This window comes from Thamnophis sirtalis, unplaced genomic scaffold (assembly GCF_051295495.1).
Source record: "Thamnophis sirtalis isolate CommonGarterSnake01/CBP01778 unplaced genomic scaffold, rThaSir2_p1.2 scaffold_1, whole genome shotgun sequence".
Lineage (NCBI taxonomy): Eukaryota > Metazoa > Chordata > Lepidosauria > Squamata > Natricidae > Thamnophis > Thamnophis sirtalis.
This window is the reverse complement of record NW_028261381.1, coordinates 147,464,992-147,483,329: the sequence shown is the minus strand read 5'-3', so window position 1 is coordinate 147,483,329 and position 18,338 is coordinate 147,464,992. Positions and strand designations below refer to the sequence as shown.

General features: G+C 36.2%; 1 protein-coding gene across 3 annotated transcripts in view; it reads left to right on the top strand.

Moving 5' to 3' along the window:
• Positions 1–1,154: 1,154 nt before the first annotated feature.
• Positions 1,155–18,338, top strand: part of NUDT14 (nudix hydrolase 14) — a 50,747-nt gene continuing 33,563 nt past the window's right edge. The window contains exon 1 of one of the 3 annotated variants that reach the window (XM_014069397.2): positions 1,155–1,387. In XM_014069397.2, the coding sequence (XP_013924872.1) occupies positions 1,307–1,387 (81 nt within the window). In that variant the 5' untranslated portion in view covers positions 1,155–1,306. Of the gene's footprint in view, positions 1,388–5,788; positions 6,101–11,280; positions 11,318–18,338 lie in introns of those variants that run through there. The other 2 variants (XM_014069398.2, XM_014069399.2) reach the window with 2 other exon arrangements.

The following is an 18,338-nucleotide window of genomic DNA, read 5'->3' as shown; positions in this document are numbered from 1 at the left end:
GTCCCTGAGGTCCAAAAGGTTGGTGACTCCTGTTCTAAATCTAGCACTGAAGATGTTACCTAGTTTGGATAATGAACCGTTTGCAAGAAAACAGCTCAGAGAGCTGATATATATATATATATATATATATATATATATATATACACACACACACACACACACACACATACATTATATATATATAATGTATATATGTTATATTTATGCTGATAAATAAATAAAGGGAGACTAGTATAGATGTATTTCAAGCTATTTAGCTCTCATCAGCTAGCCATACCCTTGCTGGGAATCGAACCTGTGCTCTATTGCCTCTCAGGCAGATGTGTTAACCATTGAGTACAGGGCTCGACTCCTTATCAGCCAGGCCAGGGTGAAAGGTATATATTTAAAGTCACAACCCCTGGTATGCCCAAATATGGGAGGAAGGTCACACTTCCATTCTCTGTCCTTCGGCTCGTCACAAGAGATCATCCAGACAGAAACCCAATATTTTTTACTGTTGCCTTTTTGTTACATTTGTTATATTTATGCTGATAAATAAATAAAGGGAGACTAGTATAGATCTATTTCAAGCTATTTAGCTCTCATCAGCTAGCCATACCCTTGCTGGGAATCGAACCTGTGCTCTATTGCCTCTTAGGCAGATGTGTTAACCTTTAACCCTTTATTTATGACGAGCCGAAGGACAGAGAATGGAAGTGTGACCTTCCTCCCATATTTGGGCATACCAGGGGTTGTGACTTTAAATATATATATATACATACATACATACATACATACATACATACATACACACACACACACACACACACACACACACACACATATATATACACATACATACACACACATATATATATATATATATACATACATACACACACACACACACGTTTTCTATATATGCCATTTACAGCCCTATCTCTCTTGCAATGAAAAGTGGGGGTAAAGAGTGTAATGCAAACTACTTCATAAGGTCTCCCTCAAGCTCTTCTCTCTCAAAGGATTTTAATGATACTCTTGTCCTCCACCTTGAATTCAAAGTATTTTTCCCATAGGAGAGCATTGCCCTGCATCCATTGCCCTTCAACTCCACTCATCCACACGGGGAAAAGATGAGGAAAAAGGGAAACTGCTGGAAAAGCCCTCGCGCAGTGCGCGCTCTTCTCTAGTTTCCGCATGCATTTCCCACCGATTTGACTCTCTTGCCCGCGCTTCCCTTCTTTCTTTTCCGCTCCTTCCTTCTCGGTTTCCCTGCAAGGTTAACCCTGCGCCTCCATCCGAGCCTGAAGTAGCGGCACCCGGCATGGAATCGATCGACGAACTGGCTGTCGGACCTTGCGTCGCATCCCAATATTTGCGGCCTTTCCGCCTCCGATACCGCCAGGTAAGCAGGATAGGTGAGAAGGCCGCGGGAGGAGCCGCTGCCTTCTCTTCAGGAACGCCCATCTTAAGCCACTTTCGCCGAAGCGCGTAGGCTACGCTCTCTACGCAAAGCCGCTGCTGGGAAAGGCCTACTCCCGGCTCTCCCGCAGGGCACTTAGGGAGGCGGTGGGAGGGTTAAAGGAGGATTTCCTATCCTCGGAAGAGTCGTTGTTACTGGATTGGGGGTGGGGGGGCGGGGGAGGATCGGCGGGGATTTAGGGCCCAGGAAGGGACCCGCCAGGCCGGTAGAGTAGCTTGTAGATACCGAGCCAGAAGCAGCTTTTTCTTCATAGGGTTGCCCTTTATTCCCCAGGTAGGAAAACTCCTGATATCTAGGATCGAGCGTTTCCAAATGTAGGCAGAATTTTTAGTCCCTCCCAAAAGAAGAAAAGTGTATTATTACCTTTTTTTTTTTTTTTTTTTGCAATGACTGCCCTTGAACACAGGCACGGGAACACCACCACCGCTTTTTTTTCTGGCCTTAGTCGGTTTGCTGCGTGTCCTTTCGCTTGAGCATGCTTCAGGTTTTTTTTATGTTTAAAATGTGCAAATTCAGGAATAAGGAAATAACTTCTGGTCCTCTAGATGTTTGAGGGATGGCTTGAGATCAGAAAGAGAGTAGGGACTTTTCTACTGCTCCACTCTACAAATTTAGCTGTTTCTGCACTTTATCTATAAATATAATATTTATTATATAATAAATATAATGTATTTATCTCCCACCACACTGTCATATTACCAAGACTGTGTTACTATTATTATTCTCTTCCTAGTACTTATCTCTTCCCACTTATGACTATAACCATGTTGCTTGAATCTTTAAATTTTGTTTCATTTATTTCCTAGTATAATTCGATTGCGTATTAGTAACCTATGACTATCACTAAGTGTTGTATCTTATGATTCTTGATGGATGATTCTATTTTATTTTTCTTTATGTACACTGAGAGCATATCCACCAAAGACAAATTCCTTGTGTGTCCAATCACACTTGGCCAATATAGAATTCTATTTTATCTACTGCAGAATTTATACCCACATGCTCCTAGTCTCTGCATTGGGCAATACAACTAGCATATACACATTGCCAAAAGTAGTCGCTCACCCATCCACATAATCAGATTCAGCTGTGAACGAATACTTTTGGCAATATAGTGTATGTATGTATGGGGAGTATGAACCAGAATTTATCTCCCTATCTTCTGATATACTTTTCCAACAATTGTTTCAAAAAATACAATGCTGATTGGGACAATAGAATTCTGACTGGAATTCTCTGCATTAGTGAAGATTAATTTCAAGATCATATTAAAATGGTTAAAACTCACCTATTCCCCATTTTCATACTGTCCTGAATAATCCTGCTAGGTTAATAATAATGGTACATATAAAACAGCTTGGTATGGTTATAATGACAGCAGAGTTGCAAAATGGCTACCATTTTAAGACCCGAGTTGACAGTTATATAAACATATTGAAAGAATGAAAAATTATCAATGCTTTATCAAATAGGGGACAAGGTTCTCAGTGAATAATAGGATAGTAAAATATGCAATTGACTAGAATCACATAGTACATTAAGTTATGAATAATATTTTATAAAAAAGTTGATTTCATAGAACATTGAGTTATGGCTTAGTGTGAACCCAACCAATTTTAGTTAACTCAGCAAACCATTTATAACACAGACAGTTTTTGACTCAATTAATAGATCACGCTAAGTCAATTTAAATATAACCAACATTGCTTTATGAACAACAAGATGGCTCAAGCCTTATATTAAAAATTATTTGGTTTTGGTTAATTATGTTTGTCAAATTATCTGATTGTAGTTAACTTAATATGTTACTATTGAACCAAGCATGAATTAGTGCAATGTACAAACCCTCTCCACATGCTCAACTTTTAAGTTGTAAGATTAATTCTTAGCCTCCCTTTAAATAGCAAGGCTAGGAAAGATTCTGTTCGATCTGTCAAATTATTATTACAAGAAAACAATTTGAATAGATAAATGGTTTAAAGCTCCTTTATAGATAATGATACTCTGAATTAATATTTGAATCTTTTAAATATATAAAATTCAATATTGTGCTTTTTGAAAATATCAAATATTTATTACCTTTATGAACGTATTGATTCTGTTATAAATACAATGCATATGAATATCCCCATTGAAAGATTCCTTGAGAAAGGAAATAAACAATTCTACCAGGACTCTAAATGGAATCATTTCTTTTAGAAGCATATAGTAACTTTTTTTTTACATGAATAGTTTCACCTGGATAAATTCTGCCTTATCATACTAATTATATATTACTATATATAACTTATATATACTATTATATATTGAAATATCTGTAATTCTGGAAAATATTCTGGGTACATTTAATATTTCTTGATAGATTTTCATAACATCTTTGCTTATTAGTAAAATCAAATATTGAGAATGAAATGGTATTTGTGTACTTTTATTATGATTACAGCTAGGAGTATTGCTAAATATCTTAGATGAATAATTCTAAATGCAGACTTCAGTAGTTTCTTGCATAAATATATGCTATTAAGAATATAAAAAGAGCAGAAAGTTTGAGTTCTTATACAGAGAATGATAAAATTCATAATAGTTGGAATTCTGTTTAATTGCACATCAGTAATCAAGGACGAGGCTCTCCAAATCATACTTTAGTTTTGTATAAGAGAGAAGACTCTTATTCAGCAATATAGATGGAAAAACAAGGTGCCAGAAGAATCAGGAATACACAGCTACTCAGTTTTCTTTTTAAGTTTACTCTTTCCTGACCAGATATACCTGGGAAAGGACCTTGATAGCATCACTTTCTTGACTTGGAGTTGAGGTAGAAAGCAAGAATGTATGTGTGTATGAATGTGCCTTCAAGTCAGTTTTAATTCCCTATGACTGTCTGGACTAGTTCCTGTAATTTTGGCAAGATTTTTGGAGGTGATTTCCCACTGTCCTCTTCTTATGTCTGAGAGAAGATGACTGGTCTGAAGTCACCTAGTTGGCTCCATGCCTAAGCATGCCTGGAACTCACAGTCTCTTAGTTTCTAGCCTGTTGCCTAATCATGGCATCAAATTGGTTCTCATATAGTAGGATATCATCAGCATATTGATAATACTTGATCAACAGATTACTCACCAAGCAGCTTCATGTAAATGTTGATCAGGAAGACTGGGACAGTTGAGCCTTGAGGCATCATGTAAGTCATACACAAACCAACTGGAACCAGTCACAGAGAAAAGAGGAAAACCACTGAAACATTGTATCTCCAGTTCTAATCCCTGTAGTCTGGCCAGGAGGTTACCATGATTGATGATAAAGTTCCTGAAAAATAAAGAATGAGAAATTGAACCATCTGGTTGTACCAATACCATTCCAGCACCATCAAAGATAATTGAAAACCATTATTAATGATGTTGCTAACGCTGGGTCCAGAAATGGCTGTTTGGGAAGGAGGTGTACAACTGTCTTCTTCGAGATAGGCAAAAATGTTCCCTTTTTTGCCACCTCACAGGCCAAACCACACTTCACCTTCCAGGAAGTCCTAACTAATCAAGAGGGGGATGGATCTAAGAAGCAGGTAGCTGAGTCAGGAGTCCCAAGGATCCTATCCACTTCCTTGGGAACTACAGGATCAACCATTTGGCAGATACAGGACAAAATTCATATAAATGTATCCTGTCTGAATCTAATTTTGAGTGGATCTGAAGAATTTTATCCAATAAATGTCATGATAGTCCTCACAGCAGGCCTGAATATGTGAACCCTTCCTTCTCACTAAATACCAGGTTACCTTGAACACATGCATTGGCCATTATCTGGGGACCATCTGTTTGTCATAGTGCTGCTAAGATACAGAAGATCAATAAATGTTACCTCTAAATTATAGAGCAAATATCCACTGTATACTCTCCTGTCTTTCTGATATATAGTTATAGTAAACTTAGCTGCTTATTTATGTTTATTATTCTCACCTTATGCTTTCTTGAAGAAGCTTGGTAATAAACTTCATTTTAAAACTGCGTATGAGAAAGAACATGCTACGTATAAGGAGATATGCATGTGAACATAGTTTTCTTTGCCTTTTTTTAGTTAAAAAGGCTTCCTCTTTCTTTTCTCATGCATTTACTTTCTTTAATCGTGTCCCTTTACACATTGACCAGAATTTCATTAATGTATTAACAGCCAAGTTTAAACAAACTTTAAAAGTTTAGTTTTCTTCAGCCGTCTACTTAATAGCACACTAAAGTCATGAGCTCTGATCAAATCAACATTAATTATTTGCTTCAAGTTTTTCTTGCTGGATCAGAATCCTCTGAACATTTTGTATGAAGCCTGGGAGAGAGCAGCTGGCCTGGACATGGGTTGATGCCCCAGTTGACAGATTGTTGGATTAGAAAGAATATCAAAGGCAGCAGGCAAGATTAGGGATAAGTGAACTTCTAACAGCAGTTTCCAGGAGAAGAGAACAGATGATAAACAATGGGAATGGGGTACTTAAGGGTTAGATGAGAGGTGAGAAGGCCATGGGAAAAGTGTGGCAGTAATCACTAAAGCTCCAGGTTGCTGCACCTCATGAATAGAATAGGAAATGGGATTTGCAGGGACAGATGTGATGAGCGATGATGAATACATTAAAGGCAAAACTTTTCAAGGTGAGTGTTCTTTCATTAAACTGCTCAATATAATTATGGGAATGTCTTTGCCTTACAGAAGGCACTGTTTGTGATACACATATAAAGTAAGAAATACTCACTGAGTTAAGAAATTATATTTTTAAAACATGTTAAAGAGTATTTTATCGGATAAGAGAATAAAAAATAGGGGCAATTTATTTTTTATTGTAAGCAGTGCTTACATAAAGATTTCTTATCAAATATCATGCTTTCAGTTCTATGTTCATTGCTCATTTTTCTGAGGGTTAGCTCTGAAACCAAAATTGCAAAAGTGCTGCCCTTACAGAGTTCTCTTTTTTGTCAGATTGGGTATATGGATTTTTTATTTATTTACAAAATAAACATGGAATGGGCTTTGCAAGTATACAAAAGTTATGTCAAAAGGAAAAGTGAGTGAAAGCATCTTACCTCACCTCGGTATAATAAGCTGTCTTGTCAATCCTCTGCTTTTAGCTACTGCATGTATTATGCAACCTATTTAATTCATTAAGATACAGAATTTCAAAACATAGCTATGTTTTGCAGGCAAAATTCTTATGGGTAGTAGTAAGAGACAGCCAATTTGATTTAGTGGTTGAGGCACCAGGCTAGAAAACAGCAAACCATGAGTTCAAGTACCGCCTTAACCATGAAAGCCAGCTTGCTGACTTTGGGACAGTTACTCTTTCTCAACTTAACCCACCTCACAAGATGGTTGTTATGGGAAAAAAGAAGGAATAAGATGCATTGCATATGTCCACTATCTTGAGTTATAATAAAATTATAAAGGCGGGATACAAACAAACAAATAAATCCTTTGGATTCTGCAGCTTTAACTTAAATTCAAACAAACAAATTTTATCATAATCATATTGGAAGCAATTTTAAAAATATGCTAGGAGGATTTTTTATTCTTAAAACAATTCTGAGTTAAAATGCTTTGTTGCTATTTTATTAATATATTTCATATTATAAACATTTTTGAAAGTATGGTCATGCAATAAATTAAATAAATACCAGTCTCTTGAATGTTAGTGAAATTGGCACTGTTTCTTTGCCCATTTTCTGAAATGGGCATTTTCTGACATGGGTATTTTAAATGTATGGTACTGCCATTCATAATATCGGACTTCAGGATAACATAAAGCATAAGGCAATTTCAGAAATTGTGGTCACTGAAATGTAGTGATACATTCAGAGAGGATTCTGGGGCCTAATGGGTTTGGCAATTAAAATTCCCCTGATTTTATCTTAAAAATACACATTAGGTTTGTGAGCTCTTGGGAGTTCACAAACCTAATATCAGTACCTATAAATGCTTTAAAAAATTAATTATAGATTTCCATAGTACTCACCTCAGTTATTTAAATTACTTTTTTTTAAAAAGAGTGTGAACACCTGGTTTATTTATTAGAGTTCACTTCTCACTCAAATATTTTTAAATCCTTCATTAAGTATCATCTAGGTATTTTAAAAAATATATGATTATTCATAGATCAGATCCTTAGATGGTCTCTGAGGTTAAAAAGTTTATGACGCTGAAGCCAGGCAGAATAGTGCAAGAAGGAAAGACTGAATTTCTATATGCTGAATTGCGTTTGATAAAATGAACAAGCATAGCACCTAAATAACTTTTCAATTTAGGTTGCTGTTTTAAGTACTCTGCAGAATTTATAAGGACATTACATTTAACATTACATTTACATTCCATTCCATCCCATAAGGGGTTTTTGCTCTCCAATTAGGTTATCCATTGCTTTATTTGCCATCATTGTGGGAGGTAATGACACTCTCAGTTCTCTGTCATTGCCCTATGGTTATGGAATAGTCTACCAGGAAAGTCTGCCACAGCACGCTCTTGGCCTGCATTCAGGAAGATTTGCAAAGCTCAGCTTTAGAGGAAGTTGTTGAATAATATTACTAAATAATGTTTCTATCATTTTGTGTTTTGCTCTGTTTATTTGTTTTAAAAGGCAGTTTTAGGAATGTGCTTATCCTATGACATCTGCAACACAAAATTATATTTGCAATTCTCCCTTGTAATTATCTCTGTAATTAAACATTTTAAAGTAGTTTATCTCTCCCAGAATCCAAGTACCAGCATTTGTTTACTATATATACAGTTGTGTAAAAAAGTAAATACACCCCATTGAATTATTTAATTTCTTCATCATATTCCAACATACAATATCTGAGCTTCTTTCAACAATATTGATAGATAAACGGGATATAATATAACAAATATCATATACAAGTTACACGTACATTGTGCAATTTTAATATTGTAAGCCTCTCAGAGTTACCATGTGGTAAGATGTATACCTAATAAATTTTACAAATAAATAACATTTAAATAACCACAAATGTCACTTTCATATTTTGAAAATTTTACACCTCTACATTTAGCAATACTTCAAATATCTACAATTAAAATCAGGTGTACCAGATCAGATAAAAATGATTAAAACATTTTAGAAGGGAAGAACCTATTTTATTTAAATCTCAGACATTTAGTTTGGTTTATTCTAGTGTGTGCTATCACCATGCCTAGTCAAAAGAGCTCTCAGAGGCCTTCATTAAAAAGGTTATAGATGACTATGAGTCTGGAATCCCTTTCCCTTGCCTCTCAAGGTCATTCCCACATACCATTTTAGTTCTGTACAGGCAAGGCAAAAGGATAGTTAGCAATAGCAATAGCACTTAGACTTATACACCGCTTCATAGGGCTTTCAGCCCTCTCTAAGCGGTTTACAGAGTCAGCATATTGCCCCCAACAACAATCCGGGTCCTCATTTTACCCACCTCGGAAGGATGGAAGGCTGAGTCAACCCTGAGCCGGTGAGATTTGAACAGCCGAACTGCAGAACTGCAGTCAGCTGAAGTAGCTGAAGTAGCCTGCAGTGCTGCATTTAACCACTGCGGCCCCTCGGTTATTTGGCACAGTATCCAAATATAGGTTTGGTGTAAACCAAAGACTGCATTGAACCAGAAGAACCAACTATAAAGCATGGTGGTGGAAATGCTATGGTTTGGAGCTGCTTTGCTGCATCAAGGCTTTGGAAGCTCATCACATAGAATCCATTATAAATTCTTCATTGTACCAGAGGATGCTAGAGGATAATGTGAGAGCATCTCTTGAAGACTGAACCCCAACCAAAAATGGACCTTGCAACTTGACAGTGACTCTAAACATTCCAGTAAATCCACCAAGGTTTAGCTGAAAAAAGATAAAGAGTTCTGAAATAGCAAAGTCAAAGCTTAGGTCTAAATCACATCAAAATGCTATGAAGTAATTTGAAATAGGCTATATATGCAAAAAAAAAAAAACCTCAAACATCACAAAGCTGAAAAACTTCTGCAGGGAGGAGTGGTAAAAGATTCCTCCCAGTCAATGTTGAGACTGGTAGAAGAAATCCCTATTTGAGGTTGTTTCTGATAATGGGCAATTCTATTATTAGAAATATTAGAGCCAATGTACTTACTTTTTCCACAGAAGTAAGTTGTTATTAGTCATTAAGTTGTGTCCGACCCATCGCGACCCCATTGACAATGTTCCCCCAGGCCTTCCTGTCCTCTACCATCCCCCGGAGTCCATTTAATCTCACATCGACTGCTTCAGTGACTCCATCCAGCTACCTCATTCTCTATCATCCCATTCTTATTTTGCCCTCAATCTTTCCCAGTATTAGGCTCTTCTCCAGTGAGTCCTTCCTTCTCATTAGGTGACCAAAGTATTTAAGTTTCATCTTCAGGATCTGGCCTTCTAAAGAGCAGTCGAACTGACAGGTTTGATTGCCTTGCAATTCAAGGGACTTGCAGGAGTCTTCTCCAGCACCATAGTTCAAAGGCCTCAATTCTTCAGCGCTCAGCCTTCCTTATGGTCTAACTTTCATAGCCATACATTGCAACTAGGAAAACCATAGTCTTGACCATGTGCACTTTTGTTGGCAGGGTGATGTCTCTGCTTTTTAGTATGCTGTCTAGGTTTGCCATAGCTTTCCTCCCCAGGAGCAAGTGTCTTAATTTCTTGGCTGCAGTTCCCATCTGTGGTGTTCTTGGAGCCCAGGAAAATAAAACTTACTTCAAGAAGTAAGTAGAAGTACTCAAAGTTGGAAGAAAGAAAGCTTAAAATCTGAAAGTTTCAACTTATCTACCTTACAGAGTCTTATTTTACAAAAATGTAACAAGCCTCAAATAATACAGATCATTAATTGTTATTTTAGATACCCAATCATAAAAATTGAAATCGGAACTGATGGCTTTGCTGGACCAAAATCCTTAATATTAAACAGTTCAAAATTTCAAAACAAGTTATGACCAAGTATGAATTTCAGTCCCTTTTTTATTAATTAAAATAAAATGTGCAGTTTCACTTCTTTGTCCAAGATCATTATAAATGTGATAAAGTCCTCACTGGTCAAAGATATTTTATAGAAATTTTAAAGAATGTATTTTTCTTCTCTTTTATGTAATTTGTTGCTTTGTCAAAAAACTAGACACATTCTGCTGGATATATTTTTAAAATTAAACTGAAATAATGGAGGAAACAGAGATGCATATGATATAGATATTTTCTTTTTTGTATGTTCTATGTTTTTTCAAAAAGCATATTTTTAAAAATCTGAAGGTGCTAGTATTTATTCTGTTTTCCATTGATTTTGGTAGATTGGTAAGAATTGTGAAGATCTTTGTCATTTTTGTTGGAAGGATCTGTGAGAAACTCTTTAGAAAAAAAATCTAATGATTGTTTCTAAGCCTTGCTTTCCATTAACCCCCTACAGCTGTCCTTCAACAAGTTTTTTTAATGGCTTTTGAAGTAAGTGAGCGGAAAATGGCTTCTGTGGAACTTTGGAGGCTGAGATGCAAACTGCCTTTGCTTTTTATCAGTGGGAGGATGGCTTGTTAAAAAGCTTTTGTGATTCTAATTTTAAAGATGGAAAGCACATTAGATAAAACTACCAAAGTTAAAATAATTCTTTCAGTTCTTCTCCAATATTTTTTTCCATATGCCCTCTTTAAAAAAAAAAGAGGTAAAAGATGTTGTTAGCCTGAATAATATTCTCTTCTCATGTTATGAAACACTTTATGTACTTACTGCTGTCCAATGTCATATATCTGATTTCTCTTCCCTTGGGCACTATTTGTTTTTCAACACTTTTCAAGTGTTTTAGAGTGACAACGGAGGACTAGGAAAATAATGGAAGGAAGGAGTATTAGGTATGTTCACCACCTTGAATTATTTATAAAAAAATAATAAAGGGATAAGGGATAAAAAACTCTAATAAAAGTGTCATTCTTCTAGGGCAGGGGTGTCCAAACTTTTTGCAAGAAGGGCCAGATTTGGTGAAGTGAAAATGTGTGGGGCCAGCCATTCAGCCTGACATTCTTTGAACCATTAACATTAAATGCAAATGAACTATTTTATGAAAGACTAAGCAAAGAACTCCGGCAGGGAGAAAAAGCTGCAGGCCGCTCGAAATTTGAAAACGGGCCACAATTGGCCCCCGGGCCGGACTTTGGACATGTCTGTTCTAGGGTCTTTCAAAAGTGACTTAAAAGTAATACTAAGTTGCTTTCATATAAAGTTCAACATCTGGTGACTTTTACAAACATATCCATTTTCTTCTCACAATATAGGCATGGATTGCCACTGTCTTCTTGCATAATGTTTTTTTCCCCAAGCTAGCCTGAAGTCCTGAACTTGCCAAATAGTGCCAACCATGTAGTAATCAGGACTAAGCTTACTTAGCAACCTAAAAGAGTCGGAGTTAATTAGGCATCACAACCTAGCTCGCTATAAACATTTGCTTGTTTACCTGCTAATTTCTTGGAGAAAACAAAGATGGCAAAAATCTCTCAGTCAACTGGTCCTGTTTGGCTTTTTGCCTCTTTAGCAATGTGGCTTATATTCTATTATGTGCCTTCATTAGTGCACTTAAACCTTATTTGGTTTTTCTAAATGGCCATTATCTTAGCCATTATCTCCATGTAAACAATACAGAATGCTTTGGCAGAAAGCATTGCAATATTTTTTCATGATTATATTTCTATAATGTTTATTCAGTAGTTGCAATATCTGTCATTGTTGTATGAATGTACATTAATTTATCTTAATCTGGCCTACATCAGACACTCGACTCGTGTCAAACTAAGTAGAAGTAATATTAAACATTATTTAGAAGTTGCTCATCATGCTAAGTAATATAAATTCTACCTTTAGTATTTTCGTATTTAAATCCAAACATTAAAATTTCACTTTCTTTTTCTGGAATCGCTTTGCACTTATGTCAATTGTTGCATCCCATTTATAATCATAATTTACTTAATAATTACCTCATAATCTAGTTAGCAAGGGAAATATTGTAGTAATGTTAATCTCCTATTTGTATAGTGGTACTTAAATGTTTCTGAAGCTTTGAATTTTCAATATTTTTTCGTATGTATGTATGTATGTATGTATGTATGTATGTATGTATGTATATGATAATCAAGTGTGAGTGTGGAAGTTCTTGCCCTATTTAAATAACAGTATTCACTATCAAACTCTGATCTTCACAACATAGGTATGTGAAACAAGAAAAAAAATTCTGAGGACCTCTGAAAACAGCTGTTTATACTCATCAGGCTGGAAAATGTTACAAAACTATTTCCAAAGAGATTGGATTTCACTGGTCCATTATCATGCAATATATGTAGATAATGGAACAATTCACCGTTGTCTGGCACCATTGTTACCCTTCATGAGAATGATTGACCAATTAAGATCATATCAAGAATAAGGTGTGTAATGTTCACAGAGAATCCCAAGATAAATCTAAGGAACCTAAGGCCTCTCTTGAATTGCCAAATGTCAGCATTCATGTGGCCACCATTCAGGAAACACTGAACAACAGTGGTGTACATGGCAAGGTTGAAAGGAGAAAGCTGCTACTGTCCAAAAAGAACATTGATGCCCCTCTACATTTGCAAAGGCTGCATGGACAAGTCCGAAGGCTATCAGAAGAATGTTCAGTAGATGGAGGAGACCAAGGTACAACGTTTTAGCTTGAATGAAAAGAGTTATATTTGGTGAAGGACAAAAGAAACAATTGTATGACTAAATGGTTAAAGCATATGAATGTTAATGTTTTGGAATGACCAAGCTCTGACCTTAAGCCTATATAAATGGTGTGGAAGAACCCAAAGTGAGCAGTTGATGTGAGCCCTGAGTTGAAGCTGTTCTATAAGGAAGAATGTGCTCAAATTCCTCCAAGCTGATGTGCAGAACTGGTCAACAGTTATTGGAAACGTTTAGTTGCAATTACTGATACCCAAGGGGGGCACAGCCGTTACTGAAAGCGAAAGTTTACTTTTGCCACACAAATATGTAGCTTTAGATCATATTCCCTAACAAATATAAAAATCACCTTTTAGTTAATTTTTATACAGAAATAATAGCAATTCAAAAGAATTCACTTATGTTTTCTTATGTCAGCAACATGTCTACTGATCCTCTTTCTTTCAAATAACAGTATGTGCTGGAGATAAAATATGCCTTAGGAAGTCAATTTTCAGTTGCCTCAGAACTGATTGCATAGCACCCTGAACTACATTTGGGGTTGGAGAAGCTTGTAATGTTACAATGGTGTGTGTGCGTGTGCGTGTGCGTGAGAGAGAGAGTTTTTGTCTTTTTTTCTTCTTGTCTGTAGAGCTGTCTGTTTATGGTATTTGTCGGTTTCATTTTTGGGTTTTGGGATGGCGCATGGGATCTGTGTGCTAAGGATTGGGTGCATTTGGAGCACTCTCCTGCGGACACTACATGATATACAAAAGACCCACTTTTGAAGCTACGGGGTTCCCGCTGCTGAGAGGATCTACAAACAGTATAAGGACAACACTGAGAATAACCAGCTGGATGTTGCAGCAGATGCAGAAACTGGAGTCTCAGGGGCCTTGCTTTCCACCACAATGCTTGTTTACAGTAATATGTTTACTAAAATACAGTACTTCCTTTTTATGTCCCTCCTTGCTCAGTGCATTCTTGATGGAGCTATTCTTTTTGCATGCTGAATACTATAAGAGAGAGTTAGACTAAGAGATACTGACTGGTCTAAAGCCATTTAGTAAGTTTCATAGCTGAATGAACACAGTGGCCTTAGCTATGGTATTTGTGGTATCACATTAACAGATGAATGAGCAAAGAAAACAGGTTCAGAAATGTTTGTTTTACCTCCTAATGGTGGAAAAAAATACCTTCGCAGAATAAGCTATATAACCATAACCTTGCGGATGTGTTTTCTTTATCGTTCCTTGTCAAAATATAAAACTTACTAAAATTAATATAAAGAGTGAATGGATATTGTCAGTTAAAATTATAAATGACTTGGAAGTGTACACCTTTCAGATGATTGCATGGGAAGAAATTGTTATTCCCAAATTTATGGTTTATTATATTTTGTTTAGATTGGTCAGTTTAAATTTGGATGCAGATTGAAGTCTGAGTCCATTGTTAGACTTATTTATAGCAGGCTTTGAATATGGAAACTAGGTAACTGCTGAGACACTGAGATTATTTTTCTGGAACTTTCTAGAAAAGGGTTCAATGATAGTGTTTTGGTTTGGTTTCACAATTTTTACCATTATAAAAATAAAGTTTTATTTCTATTTCTGACTTGGGCCCTGAATCAGAAATTTAAGTAAACCACATTAGAGTAGTAAAAATGATACTAAATCATTAATAGAAACTCTTTAAAAAAAACTAAAGATTAGAGTGCAGTTAGTGTGTAATTCAGAGATCAAAACCACAGAGACACTTTGAATTTGTGTCTCAGCCTGAACAGTGGGATCATAAATAATTTAGTCACTATGATGAGATTTATTACTAGTGTAATAATTATTTTCAATTTTTCTTATTCAGATTATTCATTGCATGTGTCATATAGATACAAACATCAATATATATTCAATCTGTTATGCAAATATGCATACCTTGCTCATTTATTTTTTGTTATGTGGCCACTGTAGGTGTTTAACCTTGCTATATTGTTTACTAATCTTTAGATTAATATTCCACCTTTATTTTTACAACTCATGTTCCTATCTTCTATACTCCTCACGAGAACAATTCTGTAATGTGGGTTGGGGTGAGAGAGAATGAGTGGCCCAAAGTCACTAGCTAACTCTCATACCTAAAGGAGAATTAGAACTCATGCTTCCTGATTTCTAGTCCATCAAACTGGCTCTGTTTCAAAAAGAGAGTAAACCTATCATGGGAATGGGGTCAAGGAGTGAAACTCACTTGAAAAATTTTACTTAGTGTAATTATTTGTTTGTTATATTTGGAAACATGGAAAGATGTCATGCTGACTGGGTTTATATGGTGCACTAAATTAAGTTTGCTTTAATTACAGTTTGCTGAATAAACAAAAGCCATTGGGCTCATATAACACAGTAATCCCCAAAACCTCTTTATAACTATTGCCATTATATACCCTATTCTTAATCCATTCAGTTCAGTGTGTACTGTCTATGCTAAATAATCAAGATCCTCCAGATCAGGGGTCTCCAACCTCCATGGACCAGCACCAGTCCAGACATGCCAGCAACAAAACCACTCAAACAAGTGAAGCCCCATCTGTGTGATGCAGCCAGCACATGAAACCACGCCCCCTCTTGTCCTTGGAAAAATCTATCTCTATGGACTCAGGCCCTGGTGTTCAAAAGGTTGGGGGTCCCTGCTCCATATAATGTTATCTGAAAATTGCTGTAATTGAATCTGGAACCTTCTGCATGAAAAGTATCTGCTTTGCCACTGGGATCTACCAACCTTCCTCCAAGAAATTAAAAGAGTTTGTATGCGCACTATCCTATTTTACATGTGGATTAATTTTGTTATTTGCATGAGAAGTTTGCAGTAGATGGCTGAGAAAATCAACAATTTGATTGTTTCTTGTGGCAGGTATGTTATCTGCAATACAAATATAAATTTGGATCCATCTCCAGTACTATACTCACTGTAATACCTTGACTATTAAGGGTATGAGAAATAACTTTTGAATTGACAACGATTTTGTCTTCCACATCAGGAAGCATTGGAAGATTATGCTTTTTGTATGTTGGATAGAAAAGAGCTGTTTTTACAAATAAATTTATATAAGCCCAAATGTTCTTCCTGTCTTGTGATGCATAATTTATATTGATAATTCTGATATCACAATACCATATGGAGATTTGGCTTTATATTACTCTTTAAATAACGATGTTTTAAGTGGTAGCAGTGAAGGTGAAACTTTGGAGGTTTTTTCTCTTTCTCATTATTTTATTTACAAGAAAACAGCTGAAAGATCTGAAAATTCCTCCCAACCTTATGTAATTAAACAATGCAGAGGGGAAAGCATGCAGGGGGAAATGTGCACAAATGAACTCCATCAAGTTCACATTGACCTAGAAGTACAAAGCATTCAGGGGCATTGCCATAGTCACTCGTTGTGTTAGCTATTGATGGTACATGACAGAAACTGGCATCAATAGTGCAGCTGGCAAAAAAAGAAAAAGCCTCAATCAAATTAGAACATTCAAGTTAGTTCTGCTTTGCAAATTACATTGGATCTAAAATTAGTTTTCATTAGCTAAAATAGAAAACAGTTAAACAAAATAATGGTTTAGCTAATAAAACCAGGATAGTGCAAGATTTAAGAAAGTATTAAGTATTTCATTCTACCCTTAGGCACATAATCTATTCCTCAATGTGTTTTTGTTGTTTGTGCTCAACAATTCAATTATTATGCAGGACAGTATAGAGAGGGAGGATCTCTATCATTTTCATGATAACATTTGAAACTGCCTTGCATGGAGTCATATCCTTAGTCTATTTGGCTAACTAAAGGCAGCTCTTCAGCATATCAGTTCCTTCCTAACTATATTGCCTGAGATGCAAATGTCCATAACTAGTAGGAAAGTTATTTCTCCATCCCGCCCCAAATAATTGCTCTATATTAGGAATAGGGAATTCTTTTATATTGCTGGTAAAAATAGGATCCATAAAAAAAGAAGTTAGCATGACCTCCCTGATGAAAAACATACTTATCTTTTAAGATTAGCTTAAAAATTACGTCTTGCTTAAAAACATTTATCTGTGGTATTTAATCCTTTTATGAAAACTTTCCTAAGGTTTTCCCCCTCTTTCTTTATTCAATTCTCCTCTGATTGTCTCATCTCCATTAAATATTGTTCTTTCTTTCTCTTTTCTTCCCAGGTTTATGTTTATACCTGTTGTCCCATTGCCATCCTTTTTTTTTCTTTTCTTTTTTCTGTATACCCTCAAAATGTTTCTTCTTGCCATAAAGCTGTTCCTAGGGGTGAGTTGGCAGGCTTGGAGTACGTTCAGGGGATGTTAAGGATCATTTTCTTGCTTAATACTCATAACTAAGGAAAATGATATCCAGATACAGTAGATGGTATGTGTATTTTACATCCTTGCTTTCTTATATATCATATCATATATAACATACTGTACCTGCATTATAGAGCAGCTGCCTGGAAAATAAGGCAATATTTCTGAAGCAGAATAAGTTACAGAGAGGCTTGATACTAGATTCACACACTATGGCTAAAAGAGATTGAGCAGTTTCTGGTGTGGTAGGAACCAATTTAATAACAAGCTGAAATCTATAATAAGATGTATTTGCTTGGCCATGGTATGCTATGTTATGATATGCTATTAATTGTTTTATTAATCCATATTCAAGATTTAGTACCTTGCACAAACTCAGCAATTTTAGTTTCAAGTATAAAGCCTGAATGGCATAAAGGGGGTAGTTTGTCTCATATAAGCATCTTGTTTTTAAGAATCCAATCAACAGCTAGTCCTTTCTTCCTACAATGGGAGCAAGGGCTTCTTATTCACTTGCAGAATACCTCCATAAGATCCAACACCACCAGTCTAGATATGTTCAGCTTTTAAATGCAAGTAACCCAGAGTTGGGTTCCAGCTTCTGTTACTGCCGGTTTTCTCAGGGACACGCTTTGTGCATGCAAGCTTGATGTGCACACACACGCTTGATGCGCACCATGCACACATGCACAATAGTAAAAAATTGCTTCTGCGCATGTGCAGAAGCAAAAAACAAGATGGTGGCGCCTATGGTGCCGCCGATTGAACTGGTTCGGGGGCATGGCTGGCCAAGTTACTACCTACTCGTCCGAAACGATCCGAACCTGTAGGAACCCACCTCTGAGGCGTGACCCGTCAAAAGCGCGG